Below are 18,902 nucleotides of genomic sequence, written 5' to 3'. Positions count from 1 at the left end.
CTTCCTTAAATATATTACTGCAGGTAGAATGATTGGAAGGTTAAATTAACCCCATCAAAGTATGATATCTTAGAGCTATTATGCAGGAAGGATGATTCCACAGGGTAGATTAGTAAATGTAGATTTACATATATTCTATAACAATGAAACCCTTAAAATAGTTTTAAGAATTTATAACATACAATTTCTATGAACATGCAAATAAATAAATAAAAATTAAGTTTATTTCACAATCCAAAAGTCTCCCAACACAGAGGTATAACTCTAACAACGCTACCTAATATATTTATTAAGGTAGGATGATCTGACATTGTAAATTACCCCATAAAAACGTGGTACCTTATGCAGTAGCCTACATTTGTGCAGGTAGAATGCCTTGTCAGTGTAAATTTATAAAAGTTTTTTATAACAAAAAACTCAACATACTTTAAATATAGGCCTACAACTTCTATGAAAATATATAAAAATAAATGTATGAAATTAAAGTTATTAGTTTATTTTATCAGGTAGATCTGACAAAAGCCTTACAGCACAGAGGTACCTGTTGACACGGACTTTGAGGATAGCATGGATTTATGGGCGTGTCCTTACTTCACAATAGTGTTGTGCACATCCGCAGAAGGCATAGGTAGCACGTCTCGATGGGTAGGATGAAATGATAGAACACCGGGATGTGAGGTGGTTCTCAGTCAAAAGAGCAAAACACCTTTCAGAAAATACTCAGAAAGCATAATGCACAGTGCCTTATGAACCCTTATCAGAAACAGCACAGAAGTAAATGTGATGATTTATGTAAATCAGGTCAAGCAGAGAAGCACTGAGATTTATTAGAGTTGCAGTGATTGGACAAAATACAAGGATATGCAGAATCCACAAAGATTGGCTATATTTGCATTAATGGTTAACTGTAAAGTTCAATTACCTAAATACATTAATCTTTTAAATGTAACAACAATGATTTAATCCTTGTGATATGTTATTCTGACATAAATGAATTATTAACAGTGTATAAACAGCATTTCCTGTTTAAGCTGCTGGAGGTGGAGCTGGTTTAAACTACTTTATATGCAGATAAACATGGGGCTACTAGATTAATCTCATCTAATCTGAGCAGTTACGAGATGATAGATGTTCTGATGCACAACTACATTTCAATAGTTTTTGGCAGTTTTTTCAAATCTAGAAGTATATTTCCTTGGAACAAGAAAAAAAAACTAATTAACTTGAGCCTGACTAATGCAGGACTTTTAAAATGCATTTAAATATGTTGTTTTTTTGTCATATATCATGTGTTGGCCCTATGATGGACTGGTGATCTGTCCAGGGTGTGTCATGCCTCTGGGATAGGCTCCAGCCTGAGTTAAGTAAAGGTTAAATAAAATAGAATAATATAAATGAATGTGGATTAAGCAGATATAGAAACCCTGCAGGTTTTCATCCCTGCTCCAACACACCTGACTCAAATTCAATGGATCCAACAGCTGGAAGTTCAGTTGAATGATTTGAGTCAAGTGTGTTGGAGCAGGGAGAAACTGAAAACCTGCAGGACTACAGCCCTTGTGGGACAGAATCATTGTTGAGCAGGTTGTGGTTTTATGCAGTTTGTGTGGAGAGCAAAAGACGAATTAACTTGAACTGTAATCAGTGGTGATACTAAGTTGAATATGAAGGAGATTTTCAGAGTTTAGTTTGCTATTATAATAATAAATTCAAGATATACTTGCAGTTTTTATTTTAAGATTTATTAACCACATTTCATGCTTTTTATTAGTAGATAGTCTGCAGATGTCATTGCTCAATTGGCATGAGGTGATAAATATTTAAGGAGGATAATTGGTGTGGACATGAGGAAGCAGGAATAACTCAATGAAGTGGACTTCAGGTCCAGTTGGTCAATTAAATGATTTAATTTAGTCCAAGATTTGACTTTGCAGAATAAAAAGTCAGAAGACATTTTTTAATGGGGAAGTTTATTGCATATTTACATTGTTTTTCGAGTGCATAGTGCTTTTCTATTCACACAGGTGTCACACTAGCTCACAGAATGCAAAATCAGAGTAAGACTCATTCAGAATTGAGGGGGTGAGGAAGCACACAGGAGACCTGGGAGATACTTTGTCCTTTTGAGTCATTTTCAAGCTATTTTATGTGTCTGTTCAATTAAAGTCAATGTCATTGTGTGTTCAAGTGTGCTTCTGCAGTTAAAACAGGCCTTATGCTGCTGTTTTTTGTGGCATAAGTTATAATCTGCACATTATTTTACCCACATGCAAAAACACATTCTTCATGTATGCGGGTGTTTCGGAGGTCCAGTGCATTTTTTGATGTTTGTGTTTTTCCATCTACATGCTGTAAATATGCTTGTGTCTGCATGCGTGTTCACAGATCGTCTGTCTCTCCATCGAAGGGGATGTCCGGGCCCATGTGGATGTGTGAGTTGTCCTCACTGCAGACCCACCCAATGGGCGTGCGGTTGAACGAGGGCCGTGAGCGGATGTCGGCCTGCAGGGAGGGAAGAGGCTCCGGCTCCTCATTGGCAGCGCTGAGCTGTGGGAGCTCAAAGGTCAGCATCTTGGACGCTTTATCGAAGCCGCCAAATGGCAGTGCTGTCCTGGGGAGGAAAAAAAAGTGAACGGGTAGTTAAGGAGGAGCTGTGAACATAATATACTTATAAAAGGGATAAAAATCATTTGGTCCTTCCAAAATTGTAAAATAAGGTGAAAACAAGCTCAGATAAACAGTAACATGTGACATATTCCACCATGACCAAAAATAAAAAAAAGAATATGCTGAGTTGGTGTGTAGCTTGTAAAGCCACCTTTACCAGCAGTTTCTGTATGATGCACAGTCCCACATAAAAACCTTTACTTTTCTTTGCTTTTGTTCATTGAGGTTTGAGTCTGAGATGTAGCTCTTGGTTTTTAGTTTTTGCATGGGTGTTAATGTTGGGGTGAATTAACTGGGATGTCCACTCCTGGAAAAGACTGGCAAATGTCTAGTGTTTTCCATTTGTGAATCAACTTTCTCACTGTAAAAGTGATGGAGTCTAAATTATTTCGAAATTATCTCAAAGATCATTACTGATGTCTTTCCTCCAAGACATCATATTAACATACACCTGCACACTCCAGACCATCAAACTGCCAAAACTTCTTCAAAGCATTTATTTAATTAGCAGCACATGACTGCTACTTAGCACCTTGGAAAAGGTGAGAGGAACTTCAGAGGCATTATGTAAAAAAAACAGCTCTACCAGAAAGAATGACATTAAAACAAGATAATGAAGCAAACATCTACAAAAAGACATTACACGTTCATAAAGCAATACAAATCAAAACTAAATTATCAGAATTAGATATAAAATTAGCATAAAACACACATAATGAATGCAAAGATATGCAAAATAATCACAAAGAGACTCACAATGGCCACAGATACCTAAAAATGATTGCACAATGAAGGAATATTACAACAACAACAACAACAAAAACAGCAGCACCATGAACAGATATTTATGATTTAAGTAGGTTAAAAAATATATTTTCTGTCGCATCTTTCACTAGCAGGTGTAGTTGGACTACAAGGACTGCAGCCCTGCAGGTTTTCATCCCTGCTCCAACACACCTGACTCAAATTCAATGGATCTAACAGCTGGAAGTTCAAGTGAATGACTCATTGATTTGAGTCAAGTGTGTTGGAGCAGGGAGAAACTGAAAACCTGCAGGACTACAGCCCTTGTGGTACCAAATAGAGTAGCCCTGCACTAGTATACTCCATCTGAATGCAAAGGATGTTATAAATATGTAGAGTCAGTGTTAAATAAATGATAAGTGATCATTAAATGTAATAGATCACATTACAAAACACTGACAAAAGAAAAAATCAAGTTAAGAAACATTACTACTTTAAAAGCTTTCCTGGAAAATTACGTTTTCAAGAGCCAGCTAAAAGCCATGGAACCACAGCTGGGAAAGATGTCAGCTTCCACTTCTGATAGAGAGCAATATACTGGTTGCCATAGTAACGTGGGTTCTGTGTTAATGTTTCAGTGGGGCTGAGACTGATGCTGCAAACATAATTCCATATAGTAATATGAAAAAATATTTGAGGCCGGGATATTCCAGGGCTGTAGCTTCAAATATCCTCTTATTAGCACCTTAGAACAGAAGAAATTTAATAACAGATCTATTCCAATCATTGAAAATAACAAATGTAAGAGCAACTCAAAGAAATGTCTAAGCTTCATAAGATTTTAGTTGCCTTATGAGCAGGACTGGGTGATGAAAAGTGAAACAGACAGACAGATGGAACGTGCTAATTTCTTCTAGGTGATTTAACTTGATAATAATTATACAGTTTAAAAGGACCACAGATTTATTTATTTATTTTGTGTGTGTGCTTCGATTTGTAATCATTGATTGGTAAAAAAATTATTTTACTCAAACTAAAACCTGAAATGAGCTAGAGGGATAGGCTCTGACCCATAAGGTATTGAAAACAGATGGATGGACGGATGGATGGATGGGTGGATGGATGGATGGATGGGTGGATGGATGGATGGATGGGTGGGTCTTGAAGTGGTGCAATCGAAAAAAAAATTCCAAACTAGGCTAAGTCCTGACCCAGATAGCAAATAGTGTCCTAAATATCACCATATTTGGCTTTGACTTACCACAACTACTCCATATGAGTCTGGTTGCAAAACTAAGCAACATGACCACCATATGTGGCCAACAAGGAAATTGCTGTAATGTACCGTATGTCCAGGTCAACTCCTTATTATTGGCTCAGTAACACTTACCAGTGCCATAACTGCACCAACAGCACCTGATATTAGATCCAAAGGTGTCTGCAATGTGGGGACTGTTTGAAGATCGAATGCATGGTGTTGTGTTTATTTGTCTCTTTCTTAGCGTTTCTTAAAGTTTTACATTAAAGTTTTATTAAAGCTGGTGCAAAATAACATAAAACAGAGCTGTAATTCCTAAAATGTCTCTGTAATTTGGATGTAAATATCTTCAAAACAAAGCTTCTCATAAAGGCTGGAGTCTTTCAGCTATTAGGTGGGAGTCAGGCTACACCCTGGACTGGTTGCCAGTCCATCGCAGAAGGTTGAAATTTAATATGCAAATTGTAGCCTCAGTTTTCTGTTCTTAGCTGACAGGAGTGGCACCAGGTGTGGTCTTCTGCTGCTGTGGCCCATCTGCTTCAAGGTTGGACGTGTTGTGCATTCAGAAATGGTACCTTGGTTGGAACCAGTGGTTTTTGTTACCATTGTCTTTCTATTATCTCCAACCAACCTATCCATTTTATCCCTACCCCTGACATCAACATGGTATCATTGTTTCATCCAGACAACTGACACTCACTGGATATTTTCTGTTTCCTGACCATTCCCTGTAAATCCTATAGATGATTGTGTGTGAAAATCCTAGCAGATCTTTAATTTTTGAGATATTCAGACCAGCCTGTCTGGCACCAACAACCATGCTACATTCAAAGTAACTTAGGCCTGGTACACACATATAGATTTTTTTAATCTTATGAGATTTTTTATCCGGTCGAGACCTCACACGTGAAGATAAAAAAAATCAGTTTTGATTGTATTGAGTGTGGTGTGCTCCGAAAATGTAATCACAGAGCAACACATACACGATGCTGTCCTGCAACTCATCTACAATCTAGTCCTCCAAGCCGGACAAACGTCGAAACATAGAAGAAGAATAAGAAGAAAAGCAACAACCGGCAAGAAACGAAGAAGAAGAAACATAGTAACAGTCAAAAAACACAACACACAGCATGGAAGGGGATATAGGACGAGGGAATGATGGAGGTCTTGGGACTATTGTTAACAGAAAAAGCCAGAACGTCGGCGTTCCTCAGAAATCGGCTCTGAAATATTGAACATGTTCAATATTCCCAATTGTCAGTTATGACCTGTTTCGGAGCAGATTATCGGGACAAATCGGCTCGTAATACACGACAGACCAAATAATAACTGGACAGGGACATCTCACGATGATCGGGCGTTTGCTGTCCGAGGTCAGGAAACAAAACAAGAGCCTGCGCGTGTGCCACCATGTTTAGGTCATGTAGAGTTATACACTTAATCCAAGCTACTTTCTTACATACACTGAAGTCCTGAAATGTTTTAAAACAAGAAGGTGTGAAGACAAATATCTCCAACATTTCCTCTGGACTTTCTGGAGAGATTTTTTTTTTTTTTTTTACCCCAGTTTCTTGTAAAATCTTCGGAACAGGGAACACAATGCACAACCATATCAGCATATATTCCAGAGTTTTTGCAACCACAATGAACTTTTTTATTACCTTTCTGCTGACCTGTATGCTACTTTCTGCTCATTTACCACTACTGTGGATAAGTGTAGTTATTACAATAAGGAGCCTCATCTGCTATTCTCAACATGATGTAAAGGAAACCAATTTTCCTATAATAATTTCTGCTGTATACACCCGTTTCTCTACACTTCCTCATTACATCTCCAGCTGAAGCCCCTCAGTGTGATGTGTTTGTGTGAACAGCATCTACGGATAAAGTCCAAACCAGTCTCTCCAGAATTTCTCAAGAAAACCTTTGGTCCATGTGTTCCAATCTCAGCAAAATATGAATTAATTATTGCGTAAACTTAATTTATTGATACTTGCTCAGACATGATTTTTGCATTTGTTTTCATGCTTTATGAAAATAACTACATAAAGGAACACAGTATCACACCACTTTAACATATGGAGATGTTTTAACTGCTGCATCATATTTAACAGGTAAAGAAGTCCACATTTGGAGGGATTGATGGATGGCTGCACACACAAACACACACACAATTGTTAAAGACGCAGCATGTAACTTTCCGAGCTTATAACTCTGCGTTCCAGACTTGTTTGATGGTACCGTGACATCTTTTATGTGCATTTTTTGAGACATCAATGCACAGCAACGTCCCGGGGCTAACAAACCGCACAATACAACGTTTTTTTCTGGGACTCTGCTTGACATTGCAAAAAAATCCTGCCGAACACAAAAACCAAACATGCTACTGAAAAGCACTGCACTGAAAATCCTGTTTGGTGGATTTTGCTGGTTAGAGAAAATATTATTTAATGTGTGGCTCTCAGATGAATGTTAACTTATTTAGATGATTGTTTCTTGCATTGACTGTACAAACAGAAAGGAAACTGTAAACTGTAAAATCTAAATATATGTGTATAAAGTGTATTTACACTGATAAGATTTTTCTGCTTTAATAATATTTTCTGACACGTCAAAGGCTGAGTAATTACTTGTAAAGATATTTCCGTTTTATTTACATTAAATTTCAATTTTAAACGCTATCATTATGAGTGTAATAATTGTTTGCATACCTATTGAAGCTCTTGTACTGAGGCATTTCCGGGTGGATTTGGATGGGTCCTGGCATGCAGGCCTTCATGGTGGCTTCCAGGTCCTCATTGCCCCTCATGGCACGTTCCCATGGCGATATGTAGGTGCGTACATACTCCTTCCTCCTCTTTGCCCTCTCTACCTCCTCATTCACTTTCTCTTCCACCTCTAAGATGAACAGGGACAGAGAAAAGAAAAAAGGAAAGAGAAACTAAATGCGAAATCGTAGCAGAGTGAACACACCCTTGAAGCATGAAAATATGATCCTACTTTCTTCCTTCGGCATTTCAGGCTTTGGTGGAACAGGAGGAGACATCAGCAGGTTCTGAAGGTTCTGCTGGAAGAAAAAAAGACAGGAAATGTAATGTTGAACAGAGAATGTGGGTTCAAAAAACATGAGCAGACCGTTTGTCTTCCTTACTCTTACCATGTTCTCACTGGTCACGATGAACTTCTCTACTCTCTGCTGCCTCATCCTGAACATCTTAGACCCCTTGTTTTTGAGCAGGGAGAGCTCCTCCAGCATCACATCCCTGGGAGTCTTGATCTTGGTGCCCAGGTCGAACTCAGCAGCATCAGGGTCCGATTCGTCCTCTGACAGGAAGCCATTGTAGAAGAGAAATGATGGAGAAGCATAGAGAGAAGATACATGTATGATTTGCAAAGCAATTCAAAATTTATCAGAACAGTTTTAAATGCTTAAGTCCAATATGAAGATTAAAGTCCTTCACCGAAATGAATGTCTATGTTTTTTAATCTGCAGTTAAAGTTACATCGCTTAGTTTGGCACATAGAAATCAGTAAAACACTATTTAATGATTCCATTTATCTATTAAAATAAATATATATATTTAACTTGTTGATCTAAAACTGATGTTAGTTTTCTGGTGTTTTTTTTTTTCTTTTCTTTCAGTAACATGTTAGTACTGTAAAATTACTTAAGCCCTGTTCTTATTTTATGGGTTTAAAAGGAAATTACAGAAGTCTTGTGGCCATCCCTCATTTCTTCCTGTATTAACAAGAAAATGGGCAATGGGGTGCAAGCAATTGTGAACAGTATTGAAGGAAAAAGAAGAAATTGGGAGGTTTTTATAAGCTTGAATTTCAATATCTGGTCTGAGCATCTTCAACACAGCCTGAACCCTCTTAAATGAGTTTTCTTTTCTGTAAGTAGTCTCCAGGAATAGTTCTATTGAAGGACATTCTTTGAATGTTGGCTGCATCCACACTGCTTTAGTAATGTTGATGTCTGGGGAGGATTAATCATTTCATCAGGCCTGTTGCCACTAATTTTCAGTTCCCAGTTCTTGTGTCATTTGGCATGCCTCAGTTTTTTCTTCCTGTTTCCTCTTCTTAATAATGGCTTCTTGTCCATCACCCTTCCACGGAAACCATTTCTGATGAGGCCTCAGTTAACAGCCTCAACTGAACCACGTCCAGCCAGAGGCTTCTCAGTTCTGTATTTTTACCTCCTTCTTAAGGAAATCACCTTCAGATAATGTTTATCAGCTGTAGATTTTTTTTCTTTTTAGGTCTTCTACCTCTTCTGTAATCCACTAGTCCAGTTTCATAAACATATTTATGATAAATCTGCACACCATGCTGAGATATGCCCAGATTATGTTTAATGGATCTTTAGGAATCACTCTGTACAGAAATACTATTTTACTATTCCAAATAGTTTTATTTTTTTATATATATATATATTCATTGTGGATTTAACAAAAAAAATTATTTTTCTATAATCTTTAGTATTATAGATAGTTCTAACACTTTTTTCTTTTTTGTTTTGTTGTAAGTTTTTGAAACAGGTTGCCTCCGGTTTAAAAATCTCCCAAAACACCCCAACTGTTTGATAATGAACCATTACAAAAAATAATCAGTTATTAAAGTCTGCATCAGAATAGCCAAAGAATCTCACTGAAAACAAGTTTTAGTCATTTTATTTTATGTTAAAGAAACTGATTTAGAGGTTTGTATAGGCTTGTCAAAGGTAAGGTTATGCTCTCCCAAACCCATGAGGTGAATTAAAAAGCCAGTTTATTGTCCATTACGTGTCTGGTACAAGATGAGAAGATGAGGGATGTACAGTCCTGTAAACAGCATGTTCTTATCGTGAGGCTCTTCAACCACTCTGAAAATGATAACCCTGTTGTGTGGTGTTAGAGGATGCATTTAGGGGAGTTTTAGGGGTTAGTAGGCCAAGGCAATATGGAAGAAAAGGGCACTGGGGAACATCACAGGAGGCTTTTGTTTATGGAGGGAAATCCTCATAACACACATTGTCTCTCTAGCCTCTCTTTTGTGTGACTGATGCAGGGATGTGATGGATTTTACTACGCCACAGAGCTTCTAATAAAACACTCTCCTCCTCCACCTCATACACTCTGATATCACTTATAACACCTGGGGTTCAGCCATAAACCAACACACACACAAACACATCTATAAAGCTAGAAGCTGGCAATGCAATGCTGCAGAGAGCAGTACCTTATAAATGAGCCCTGTGTGAGTGATTGTGTGTAAAATGTGTATGTGTGTGTGTGAGAGGGTGAAGGAGAATAAGGGAGGCTGCTGAGCAGATAGAAGTCTCCCATAGGGATATTTATTAGTGTTAATTGAGAAGAATGTGAAACTAGAGCTGGCTGCTGACTGGGAGGAAACTGGAAAGACCGACAGAGGCAGGAGTGGACAGACCACAGACCGGCAGAATGACACAGTGGAATGGATAATGGAGGGATGTGTGGGTATTAACTGGGGCAAAATAGGGGATAAGCAGGATAAGCTCCTGAATGAGAAAATGCTTGAAAACAAACCAGTGGAAAGATACAGATGTGGCTGCAGATGTGACAGCAGAAGGACTGGTGTAGAAAGACAAGTGGGGGTAGACACTGACAGATTGTTGAATGAAAGCATGTTTACAGGCAACCAAAGCTAGTTTTGACTCCAGATTTCAGATTTTTTTTTTATGTTATTGGTTTTTAAAATGACTTATGCAGCAAGTAAATGTCATTTCAAATATGCAACAGACAACATAGTTAAACAAGGCTCTACATTTGCAACTATGCTATCACAATATATTAATATGTTATTGTGCAACATCACAACAACAGTATTGCATGCTTAACTAGGGAAAAGAGTATTGGGCTTAAAGGCATATCTGGCAGGCTCAAGTTCCAAAGCAAAGTTGCTGTAAATTACTAACTCCCAAAAAGAAGAATAGTGGAAGATGTTCAATACTCAGAAGGAATTGCATCTCTTTAAAGGCAGTATTTGTAGTAAAAGAAAATGCTTCAAATGTCAAAAATTCTGCTGTAGCTATTAACTGAAGAGGACAAAGCAATTCCTTTGACAGTATATCAAGAAAAACTAGTGAAAGACATTTTAATTACAACAGCAAATGGTCCTGGCAAGCAAACATCACCTTCACAAGCACGTCCTCCTACGAAGAAACTAAATTTAGCTGAGAAGATATTAAATGTTAAATGTTGTTTTTCTTCACCAGAGACAGTTTGGGGCAGTAAAGGTCTGAATTCTGGTGCAAAAATACCGTTAACACTGTGTTTGCAGCTCGTGTGATGTGATGCAAAGACACTTCTGTTTGGTATGTGTAAATTACCAAAGTGGATTAATGAGGATGCCATTTTTGCAGAGATTACTTGGTGTTTTCCTGTTTGTCATAAAAACAAAGTTAACTGATGTGAACTGCAAGTGTGTTTTAGTCCATACAATTTCAAAATTACAATATATTCATAGTTGTTAGTTTTGCTTGTCAGTACTGAATTCTTTCAGCTAAATGAAACCAGTCAGTAATAATTTACTGTGTTACCCCAACTGGCAGGTAACACAACAGCTTGAGAATTTTTTCCCCTTGTAGCCATTTTGTAAGCCGAAAAAAAAGAAAGAAAAAAGAAAAAAACATTATATAAATTGAACATATAGTTTTTTTTTTTATTATTCCTGAAGGGAGATGATAAACAAATATTTATATAATATAAATGTATAATATGTGCAATATAAATGTATTTTCTATTTTTGAATAGGAATGAAAATATATACTTTTTCTGCTAAAACTCTGCCCCTTGTGGGGATATTATTTATATTCAAAGCTACCAAATCACATGTAACAAAAGCAGAAGAAGATTGTGGATCACGGCAAATAAAAGGAGGAAATGGGGTTCCAGTTTTCCTAAAGACAGCACAAGACCTTGCAGTGCCCACATCATCTGTAATGGCAAAAAAAAAACTGCTTGCATGTAATAAAACTTCATCCCTTCAGAAAAGAACATAAATATATTTATGTAAGGATTTCTATGAAAAGAGATTTTCCTTTGTATAAATATTGAACTTCAAAATGAGATTAGTACATGTATTGGCCTATGTAATTGCTGGCAACTGGGACATTATCTAAAATCCATTAATGGTCTGGAAGAGCACAAGGATCAAGTAATGTATCACCACTTTGCAAACTAATTAATTTATATAATCCATATGGTTCAATCTTCCAAGACTTTGAGTGTTTTCCGTTATTGTCCTGGACTGAGATGTCTCATGTGTGTTGTGCAACATATGGTTTCTGTTTTGTTTTTCAGTTAAATGTATCAACCAGTAAAATGATAAACATTTCTAATTCAAATTGCTGAGCCCAAAGGGGCACTAATATTGCCAGCATGGTGCTTATTAAGTCAAATAAAGAGAGAAGAGAAACAATAAGTCAGCATCGAAAACAAAATTCACTCAGAAAAATCTTTGAGCTGAAGGATAGAGCAGTTTTCAGCTGGCTCGACTGCCCCATAGCTACATATTACAGCAATTTATTTATTTATCGCAGTAAGTGACAAACCCACTGCGCTAAAAGCATTACGGTGACAGGAAAATGTAATTCTATATTGCTGCATTATCAACATTTAACAGCTGGTTACGGTGGTTTGAGTGGAGGAGGGGGAAACAACCAAACTCCCAAAAAAATACATTATATATATATATATATATATATATATATATATAGTGCCTACAGTAAAATCTACACATTGGTTCTTTCTAATGAAACCGTCAACAGTGAAGCATGATCAGCATTTGTTGGAAGCTTTTTATTGCTCTGTAATGTGAGGAGTTTTTTAGCAGATTAACACATTTACCTCAACTATTACGCCTCCCTATCATTTCATGTGTGTCCATACGTCTGCTTGACTCTTGATAAAGATGGAACAGATTCAGTTTAAGAAGTTTTCTGTAAAAACGGAATCATTTCAAGAAATGTGTGTCCAAACAAAACCATTGAAAACATTGTAGTGGTGGTGTTACACTGCCTCAGAAATACACCAAAAACAGGAGAATAAGACATGAAGCATGTACACAAATTTGTGCGACATAAACAAACAATGAAAAAGATGGCGGAGACATGGTCTCGTTTCCTTTGGCAGGTTAAAGCTAAATTTCATTCAATTCAACTTTATTAGTATAGTACCAATTTACAAAAAAGTAATCTAAAGCACTTTAAAGACAGTAGGCAATTCATTGTAATCCAATTACAATCCAATTAAATCCACAATAGTGTAGTTTATAATAACTGTTCAAGTAAGCTAACAGCTAAATGCTAGGTAAAGCTTTTCTATGAACAGTATGAACATTGATTTTATGTACGTTGTTGGTTTGTGAACTGTTGTTTTGAAGCCTGTAATTAAGTACTTTGCAGTCACAATTTTGTTCTTCTTAGCATTAGATTTAACCATATTTAGACAAAGAAATGGAGCTGGAATATCTAAAAACCTGACTGGAAAAAGGGAAAAAAGGATTCAGTGTTTCACAAAAGAAGTTGACACTGAAATTAAGTCTTTTAAAACTGTTTTAGAGTCAGCACCTTGTCTGCTCTTATGTGATTTTACACTGAAAGGCAGGAAGGGTTATTGTTGTTTTCAGTTAGGATCAACCAGTTAGTGACACATGAACAGCATGGCCCTTGGTATTGCATGAACCCTTCTATTGCTGTAACTACATAGAGAGATTTAACAGTTAATGCTTTGACTCTTTAATATGTAATTCTTGTCCTTTTAATGTCACATTAAGTTCAGTAAGAGTGCTTTAAAATTAATAATGTAAAAGTACTCTATTACAAAAACAAGGTTTGGTTAGATACGCTTTAAGTAAAGAAATATCAACTCGTGTGGAACCCCCTCCTGTCCATGAGTCCACCTGTTCATCCATTAGCTAATACAATCTTTTATCCTTAAGAGGATCACAGGGGGACTGGAGCTGATCCCAACTGACGCTGAGAAGCCGTCCACTCCTTAGACAATTCACCTGTCAGTCAAAGGTTGTGTTGCTGGGGTAAGACGTTGCAGAAATTGTTTGGGCAATTGCAGCAGGCTGATGTGGACCATTTCAATTAAAATCATATACTTGTAATGCAGTGGGATTAATCATGTGTTTGCCAGATTACTTCTCATTAAATGTAGTGGAAGAGAAACACAGTAAAAAGTCGAGCAAAGTCTAAGTTGTTAATGAAGCAAATTTCTTATTACTTTGGTTTCTACAGGACAGATTTTGTCACCCTTCATATTCTCAAAAAAGTATTCTAACACTTCTGGTGTTTCTTTAAAAACTTTAGACTCTCCACTACAAATAAAAATAAAGTACTTTGAGTTTGAACCATTATGGGCTGCACAACTAGAGTTTGAACAGATGGACCAACTGTAGGTCTGGCAGAAAGAGCTGCATTAAAATTTCTCTTTCTGTTGGATCTTTCCTACAGTAAGTAAAATCTCTGATTCACAGGAGCTTCATTTTGGAAGAATGACAGAAAGAAACACATTCTTAGTACGAGCAACCAATGCAGTTAAACAAAGAAAACAGCAGATATTATAAAGTGATGACAAAAAAGGAGACTAATTTTATAACGTGCATGAGCTCCAGCAATAACTGCAGAACAAATGTGACTTTTCTTTTGCCAAAGTTGTATTAATTCTTAGTAAGTCACAGCTTACACAGCCTCATACAGACATACTAAGCATGAAACACCATCTGGTAATTCATGTTGCCTATGATGGTGACAGATTTATGGCTGCTTTGCCATCTGATAATGACCCACATCCCTCCAGGAGATACCGCATGCATGTCGGATATTTTGTTACTGCTTAGAACAAGCATGAGCTCTGATTTAATTGTGGTATCACACAACCACATGCAATAATTCTCATCTGTGGAGTCAACACTGGAGTAAAAGGGCAGTGTTTGAGCAACTGGAATCAGCAGCAAAAACCTGTTTTCACAGCGTGTTTGAATGTGTTATTGTTATGTTAATGAATGTGTGAAAGTGTGTTTTACCATTCTGGCTGATGTGGGACAGGTCAGTGATGATCTTGTTGGCCTTCTTCCTCTTGTTAGAAGGGGCAGGAGTTGTGAAAGGCATGGCTACAAGGCAGAGCAGACCAAAACATTTTTGAGTTTTTACAGTGATGTTCACGCATCTTTACAATAAGACTAACACTCTTTAATCTGCATCTCAATTTTCAGTTGGAACTAATTTAATTAATATGTCATATACTCAAGACTAAAAAGAATTAGCTATCATCACATTAAACTTGACTTATAGAAAAAAGTGGTTAAATCTAAAAGTTTAAATCTACAGTTATAATTTTACAATTAATTGAGTCATTTATGTGTATCCTCTTATAAATTATCAGCCCAATTATTTTTAACAACAAATCCCCATCTTTCTGACACATAGGGAACTGCTTTACATCTACATATTGCAGGTGTCCTCCTGATCTAAAGGTAAATGCAGACAGGAAAATATCATTTTATTATGCTAGCTTGTCATCAAGAAACATGAAACATGTAAAGCTTAATTTGTGTTTGTCATGATACTTGACTTGGAAGATGCTTTGGTGATGTTTCAGTCGTTCCTAGTTTTTATACCCTGTTGCTCAATGTGCAAGCATGTTTGAAACTCAGAAGGAGATGAATGAAAACTTGTCCAAGCGGATCCTTTTCTACATGAAACTATAACCCATCAGTGTCAAAAAACCCACAATCAATGAAGGATACATTCCCTATAAGACTTTTTAGTGGTATTCTTGCAGGGTAGCAGTGTCTTTTTCTGAGTCATGATGCTTATTGTTTAGGATGATTGCATTAAGTATTGGGCACTAATAAATAGTTATGATGGTTTATTGACATCAATATTTGCTTGCATAATGACCAACAGGCTGAGCCTAATCAGCTCATTAGGAGTTTAGATGGGAGGTTGTAGATATATGTCCAAATATCAAGTATAAAGTTTACTGTTCAAGTTTAATTTTGCCCTCCTTTGCTTTCTATTATGCAACTTTGTTACACATTAAAATGCAGAATAATTATTGACAAAAGAAACACTGACATTTTCCAGGTTGCTATGGCAACTGTAACCTTATAAGTTCTACAAACCCTGAACATCCAATAGGGATGCTTTGGGAATGCCCTCTAGATTCACATGTAATGCAACTGGCTCCTGATCGAATATCAGTCTGTAACAAGTTGAGAATGTGAACAGGGAGCATTAGCTGGTAGTTTTTCTGTGTTGTTTAGTCTAACTGATCTTTTTATTCTTCCAGCAGCAGCATATGCTGCTGTTTTCACTCTGAAAAACTGATTTACCCAATTTTATGTCACCTGATACCAAACAAAAATATTTGCAGAGGTAAAAGGAGCTTGACTCTTAACCACTGTATAGTACAGTACAGTTTTATTCCTCTAACCATGGATTATCTAACATTAAACTGAGCCTTAATTGTAAACATAACCATTTGTGAATAAGAGAGAAGTAGAAAAGTGGCTCTCAAACTTGTGGCTTCTTTTGTGGAAGTTCACAGAGTTGGACTAGAGTTCTAACTTTCTCATAAGCATTTATATTTCTACAGCCTTTTTTTGTGTCTTCTTTCTCTGGTTTGGGTGATAAAAGAAAAACTGCTTTAACTGTGTGCATTTGTTTTTCATTTCATTTTAAAATTATTTTCAAAACTTTCAGTAAAGCACTTTGGTTAACTTTGATCTTTCCTTGTGGTCTATCAAAAAATTGATTCTACTTGAGTTCATTTGTACCAGAAATGCAGTTTTATGTAATATTAAGAATTATTGCCCAATTTATTTGGTATGTAAGGAGCAGAAAGTCAGAAAGTCTGGCAAATTAAGCATCATGATACTGATGGGTATTGAAGTGTAAAATCCATTATTATCCAAGAAGATACAAACTTATTCCCAAGAGATATCTGTGTATAATGAAGTTTCACATCAGGCTCAGATTGGAGTGGGCTCCACCTGAACCATGGTGGGTTCTTTAATCAAGTTAAGCACACTTTAAACATGGTGTATAACCTCGACATGCCCTTGAGGACACTAATTCCTGGTGGCAGCTTGTGTCTCTTTTGACTAACTGCTCTAATGGGGCAACAGCAGTATGTTGCTGTCAGTTGCACAGGTCGAAAGCAATTATGTAAAGCTTGAGGTGAGTCCCTGTACAGGAGAAAAAGCAGGAGGGCCCGTCTACAGGGAGACAGTTAATGTAATTGCTTTTCATCTGCTGTAATTGAAGCTCATTTCCTAGCTGGGGATTCAGTCCTGTGCGAGCTATTTTTATGAGCCCATGTTCTATAGCACTCTTGTGAGTGGGATAGTCATCCACACGAAACATACATGCAAGTACACCAGCAGTGCACACACACACACACCAAGATTTGCACTTAAATAGCTTTCCTCTTGTGATTAATGTGAGTCAGTGGCTGCAGGATTAAAAAAACTGGAGATTACAGGTGTTTTTGGATGTTCTGGGAAATGCAAGATGGAGGCTGCGCTGATTGCAGCTAGAGAAGCTGTGTGCAAGGGCCTGGGTCCTGTTACCGTCTCGCTAAAGAGAAGAGGAGCTCCTGTCCCCCTCGACCAGCCTGTTTTAGCTCCAGATAAATCTCGAGGGGACAGCTGGGGAGGAAGGGCATCAGTCAGCACATTCCCAAATACACACATACATCCATCCCTGCAGACTAAAAACTCCACCACAGAGGGCCACATTCCCCATCGACTACATTGAAATTGCGGAGAACGGATTGGAAGAAGTCATCCAACAATCCATGATTCAGATTCAATAACATTTAAATAAACCACATAGTAAAGAAAATGTAATGTAACTGCCAAAACTTTCATGACACTGCATGAATTTCGAAGCTTTCTCAAGCAATTACTGTGGACCTTACCAAGAAATTCTGCATAAAACTGAGCTTTTATTTGCTGTTTAATTCATTCACTCAGTCAGAGGTTCCCATGGGTCACATACAGCTCAAATCTGCTGACCGCAGAGTTCAAATGTAGCTGTAACTGTCTCCTTGTGCTTAGACACGAACCCAGATAATCTGATAACTTAATGACCCTCATTGCTAGATAATCCACAAAAATCCAAGGCATGTGTGGGAGAGATTTCTTGGGTTTTCTACTAGTGCTATCACCCAGTTTCACCTCTCGGGTGTCTTACCTGTAAGACCCAGGTATCCACAGGAAGACACAGGTCCCAGAGGAACAGGAATTTAGATTCCCAGAGCTTGTATTGTACTGCCTGCCCTCTTCTTTGCCCCGCAGAGAGTGAAACCCTATCAGCAGGGTTACTGCAGTGCTACAGACCAGGCCTTGGGGGTGGGGTGAACTGAGTAGGGGACACAGGTGGGTGTGGTGTTTATAGGGTTGAAAATGGCATAATTAGGGGCAATAACATAGGTACAAAAGATATTTTAGTTTCATTTAATGGGCAATATTAAAAAAATCTAATCCTTAATGTGTGTTTAGTTTCACCTGAAAATGTTTCACCTATGTAGTTTATTGGAGAGAAGTTACTAGAAATTAGTGAATTCTGTTTCTGTTTTGATGAAACAAAGTCAATGAGGTTAAAACTACCTTTTAGTTTTTAAATGGCAGCAGGTTAGTGACTAATATGGTTGGATAGAAAAAGACCATCCCAGAGAGGCTGAAACTTTTGAGAGAGGATTCACCATGAGCAGATATGTTCATAAAAATTGCACAGAATTTGGGGATTGCATCATCTACTTTATTATTATCATCAAATAACTCTAGAAGAAATCATTCTCAGGGCAGCACCGCATCAAAAACAGATGCAGTATAATTATTACATGAACTACAGAGTATTTCAGGAAACTATAAGCAAACAAAACCTCCATTGCTACATCTATAAATGCAAGTTGTGCACGTAGCAAGCTTGATGTCATTATTGATGGCAGGGGTGTCTAGCTCTGGTCTTTGTGGGGCATTATCCTGCAGGTTTTAGATATCTCGCTGATCCAACACACTTGATTCCAAATAAATGGCTCTCCACTACAGCTTGTTGTCAGGTTCTGCCCAAGCATCAGCTTCAGCCTGGTCCAGGTGTGCTTCAGCGGGAACCATCCAAGACTTGGATGACCCTAATCTATGGGATTTACAATCATCCCATTTCTGGTTGGATTATAGTGTTTAGATTTCTGATTCT

At 37.4% G+C, this 18,902-nt stretch overlaps 1 protein-coding gene across 2 annotated transcripts; it reads right to left on the bottom strand.

Annotated features, from left to right (window-relative positions):
• Nucleotides 1–2,038: 2,038 nt before the first annotated feature.
• myoz1b (myozenin 1b) lies at nt 2,039–17,980 on the bottom strand. Of its 2 annotated transcripts, XM_041974226.1 has the most exons (6): nt 17,898–17,980; nt 14,723–14,809; nt 7,827–7,993; nt 7,670–7,736; nt 7,381–7,567; nt 2,039–2,611 (listed from the first exon to the last, which is right to left on the bottom strand). In XM_041974226.1, the coding sequence occupies exons 2-6, from the start codon at nt 14,805–14,807 to the stop codon at nt 2,380–2,382; spliced, it is 738 nt and encodes a 245-aa protein (XP_041830160.1). In that variant the 5' UTR covers nt 14,808–14,809; nt 17,898–17,980; the 3' UTR covers nt 2,039–2,379. The 2 variants fall into 2 exon arrangements, with proteins under 2 accessions (XP_041830160.1, XP_041830159.1); XM_041974225.1 differs by having other exon boundaries at nt 7,670–7,993.
• Between the last annotated feature and the right edge of the window lie 922 nt (nt 17,981–18,902).

The sequence above is a fragment of the Melanotaenia boesemani genome, chromosome 21 (assembly GCF_017639745.1).
Source record: "Melanotaenia boesemani isolate fMelBoe1 chromosome 21, fMelBoe1.pri, whole genome shotgun sequence".
Classification (NCBI taxonomy): Eukaryota; Metazoa; Chordata; class Actinopteri; order Atheriniformes; family Melanotaeniidae; genus Melanotaenia; species Melanotaenia boesemani.
Note: the sequence above shows the minus strand (reverse complement) of the source record. Positions and strands in the feature narration are given on the sequence as shown.

What these genes read in the sequence shown, in the direction of transcription:
- myoz1b (XM_041974225.1), bottom strand. Translation starts at nt 14,807, where the DNA reads ATGCCTTTCACAACTCCTGCCCCTTCTAACAAGAGGAAGAAGGCCAAC. An exon ending in GTCCCACATCAGCCAGAATG is followed by an intron (nt 7,994 to 14,722) that starts GTAAAACACACT and finishes GCTTCCTGTCAG; the next exon opens with AGGACGAATCGGACCCTGAT. An exon ending in CAGTACAAGAGCTTCAATAG is followed by an intron (nt 2,612 to 7,380) that starts GTATGCAAACAA and finishes TTTCCTCCCCAG; the next exon opens with GACAGCACTGCCATTTGGCG.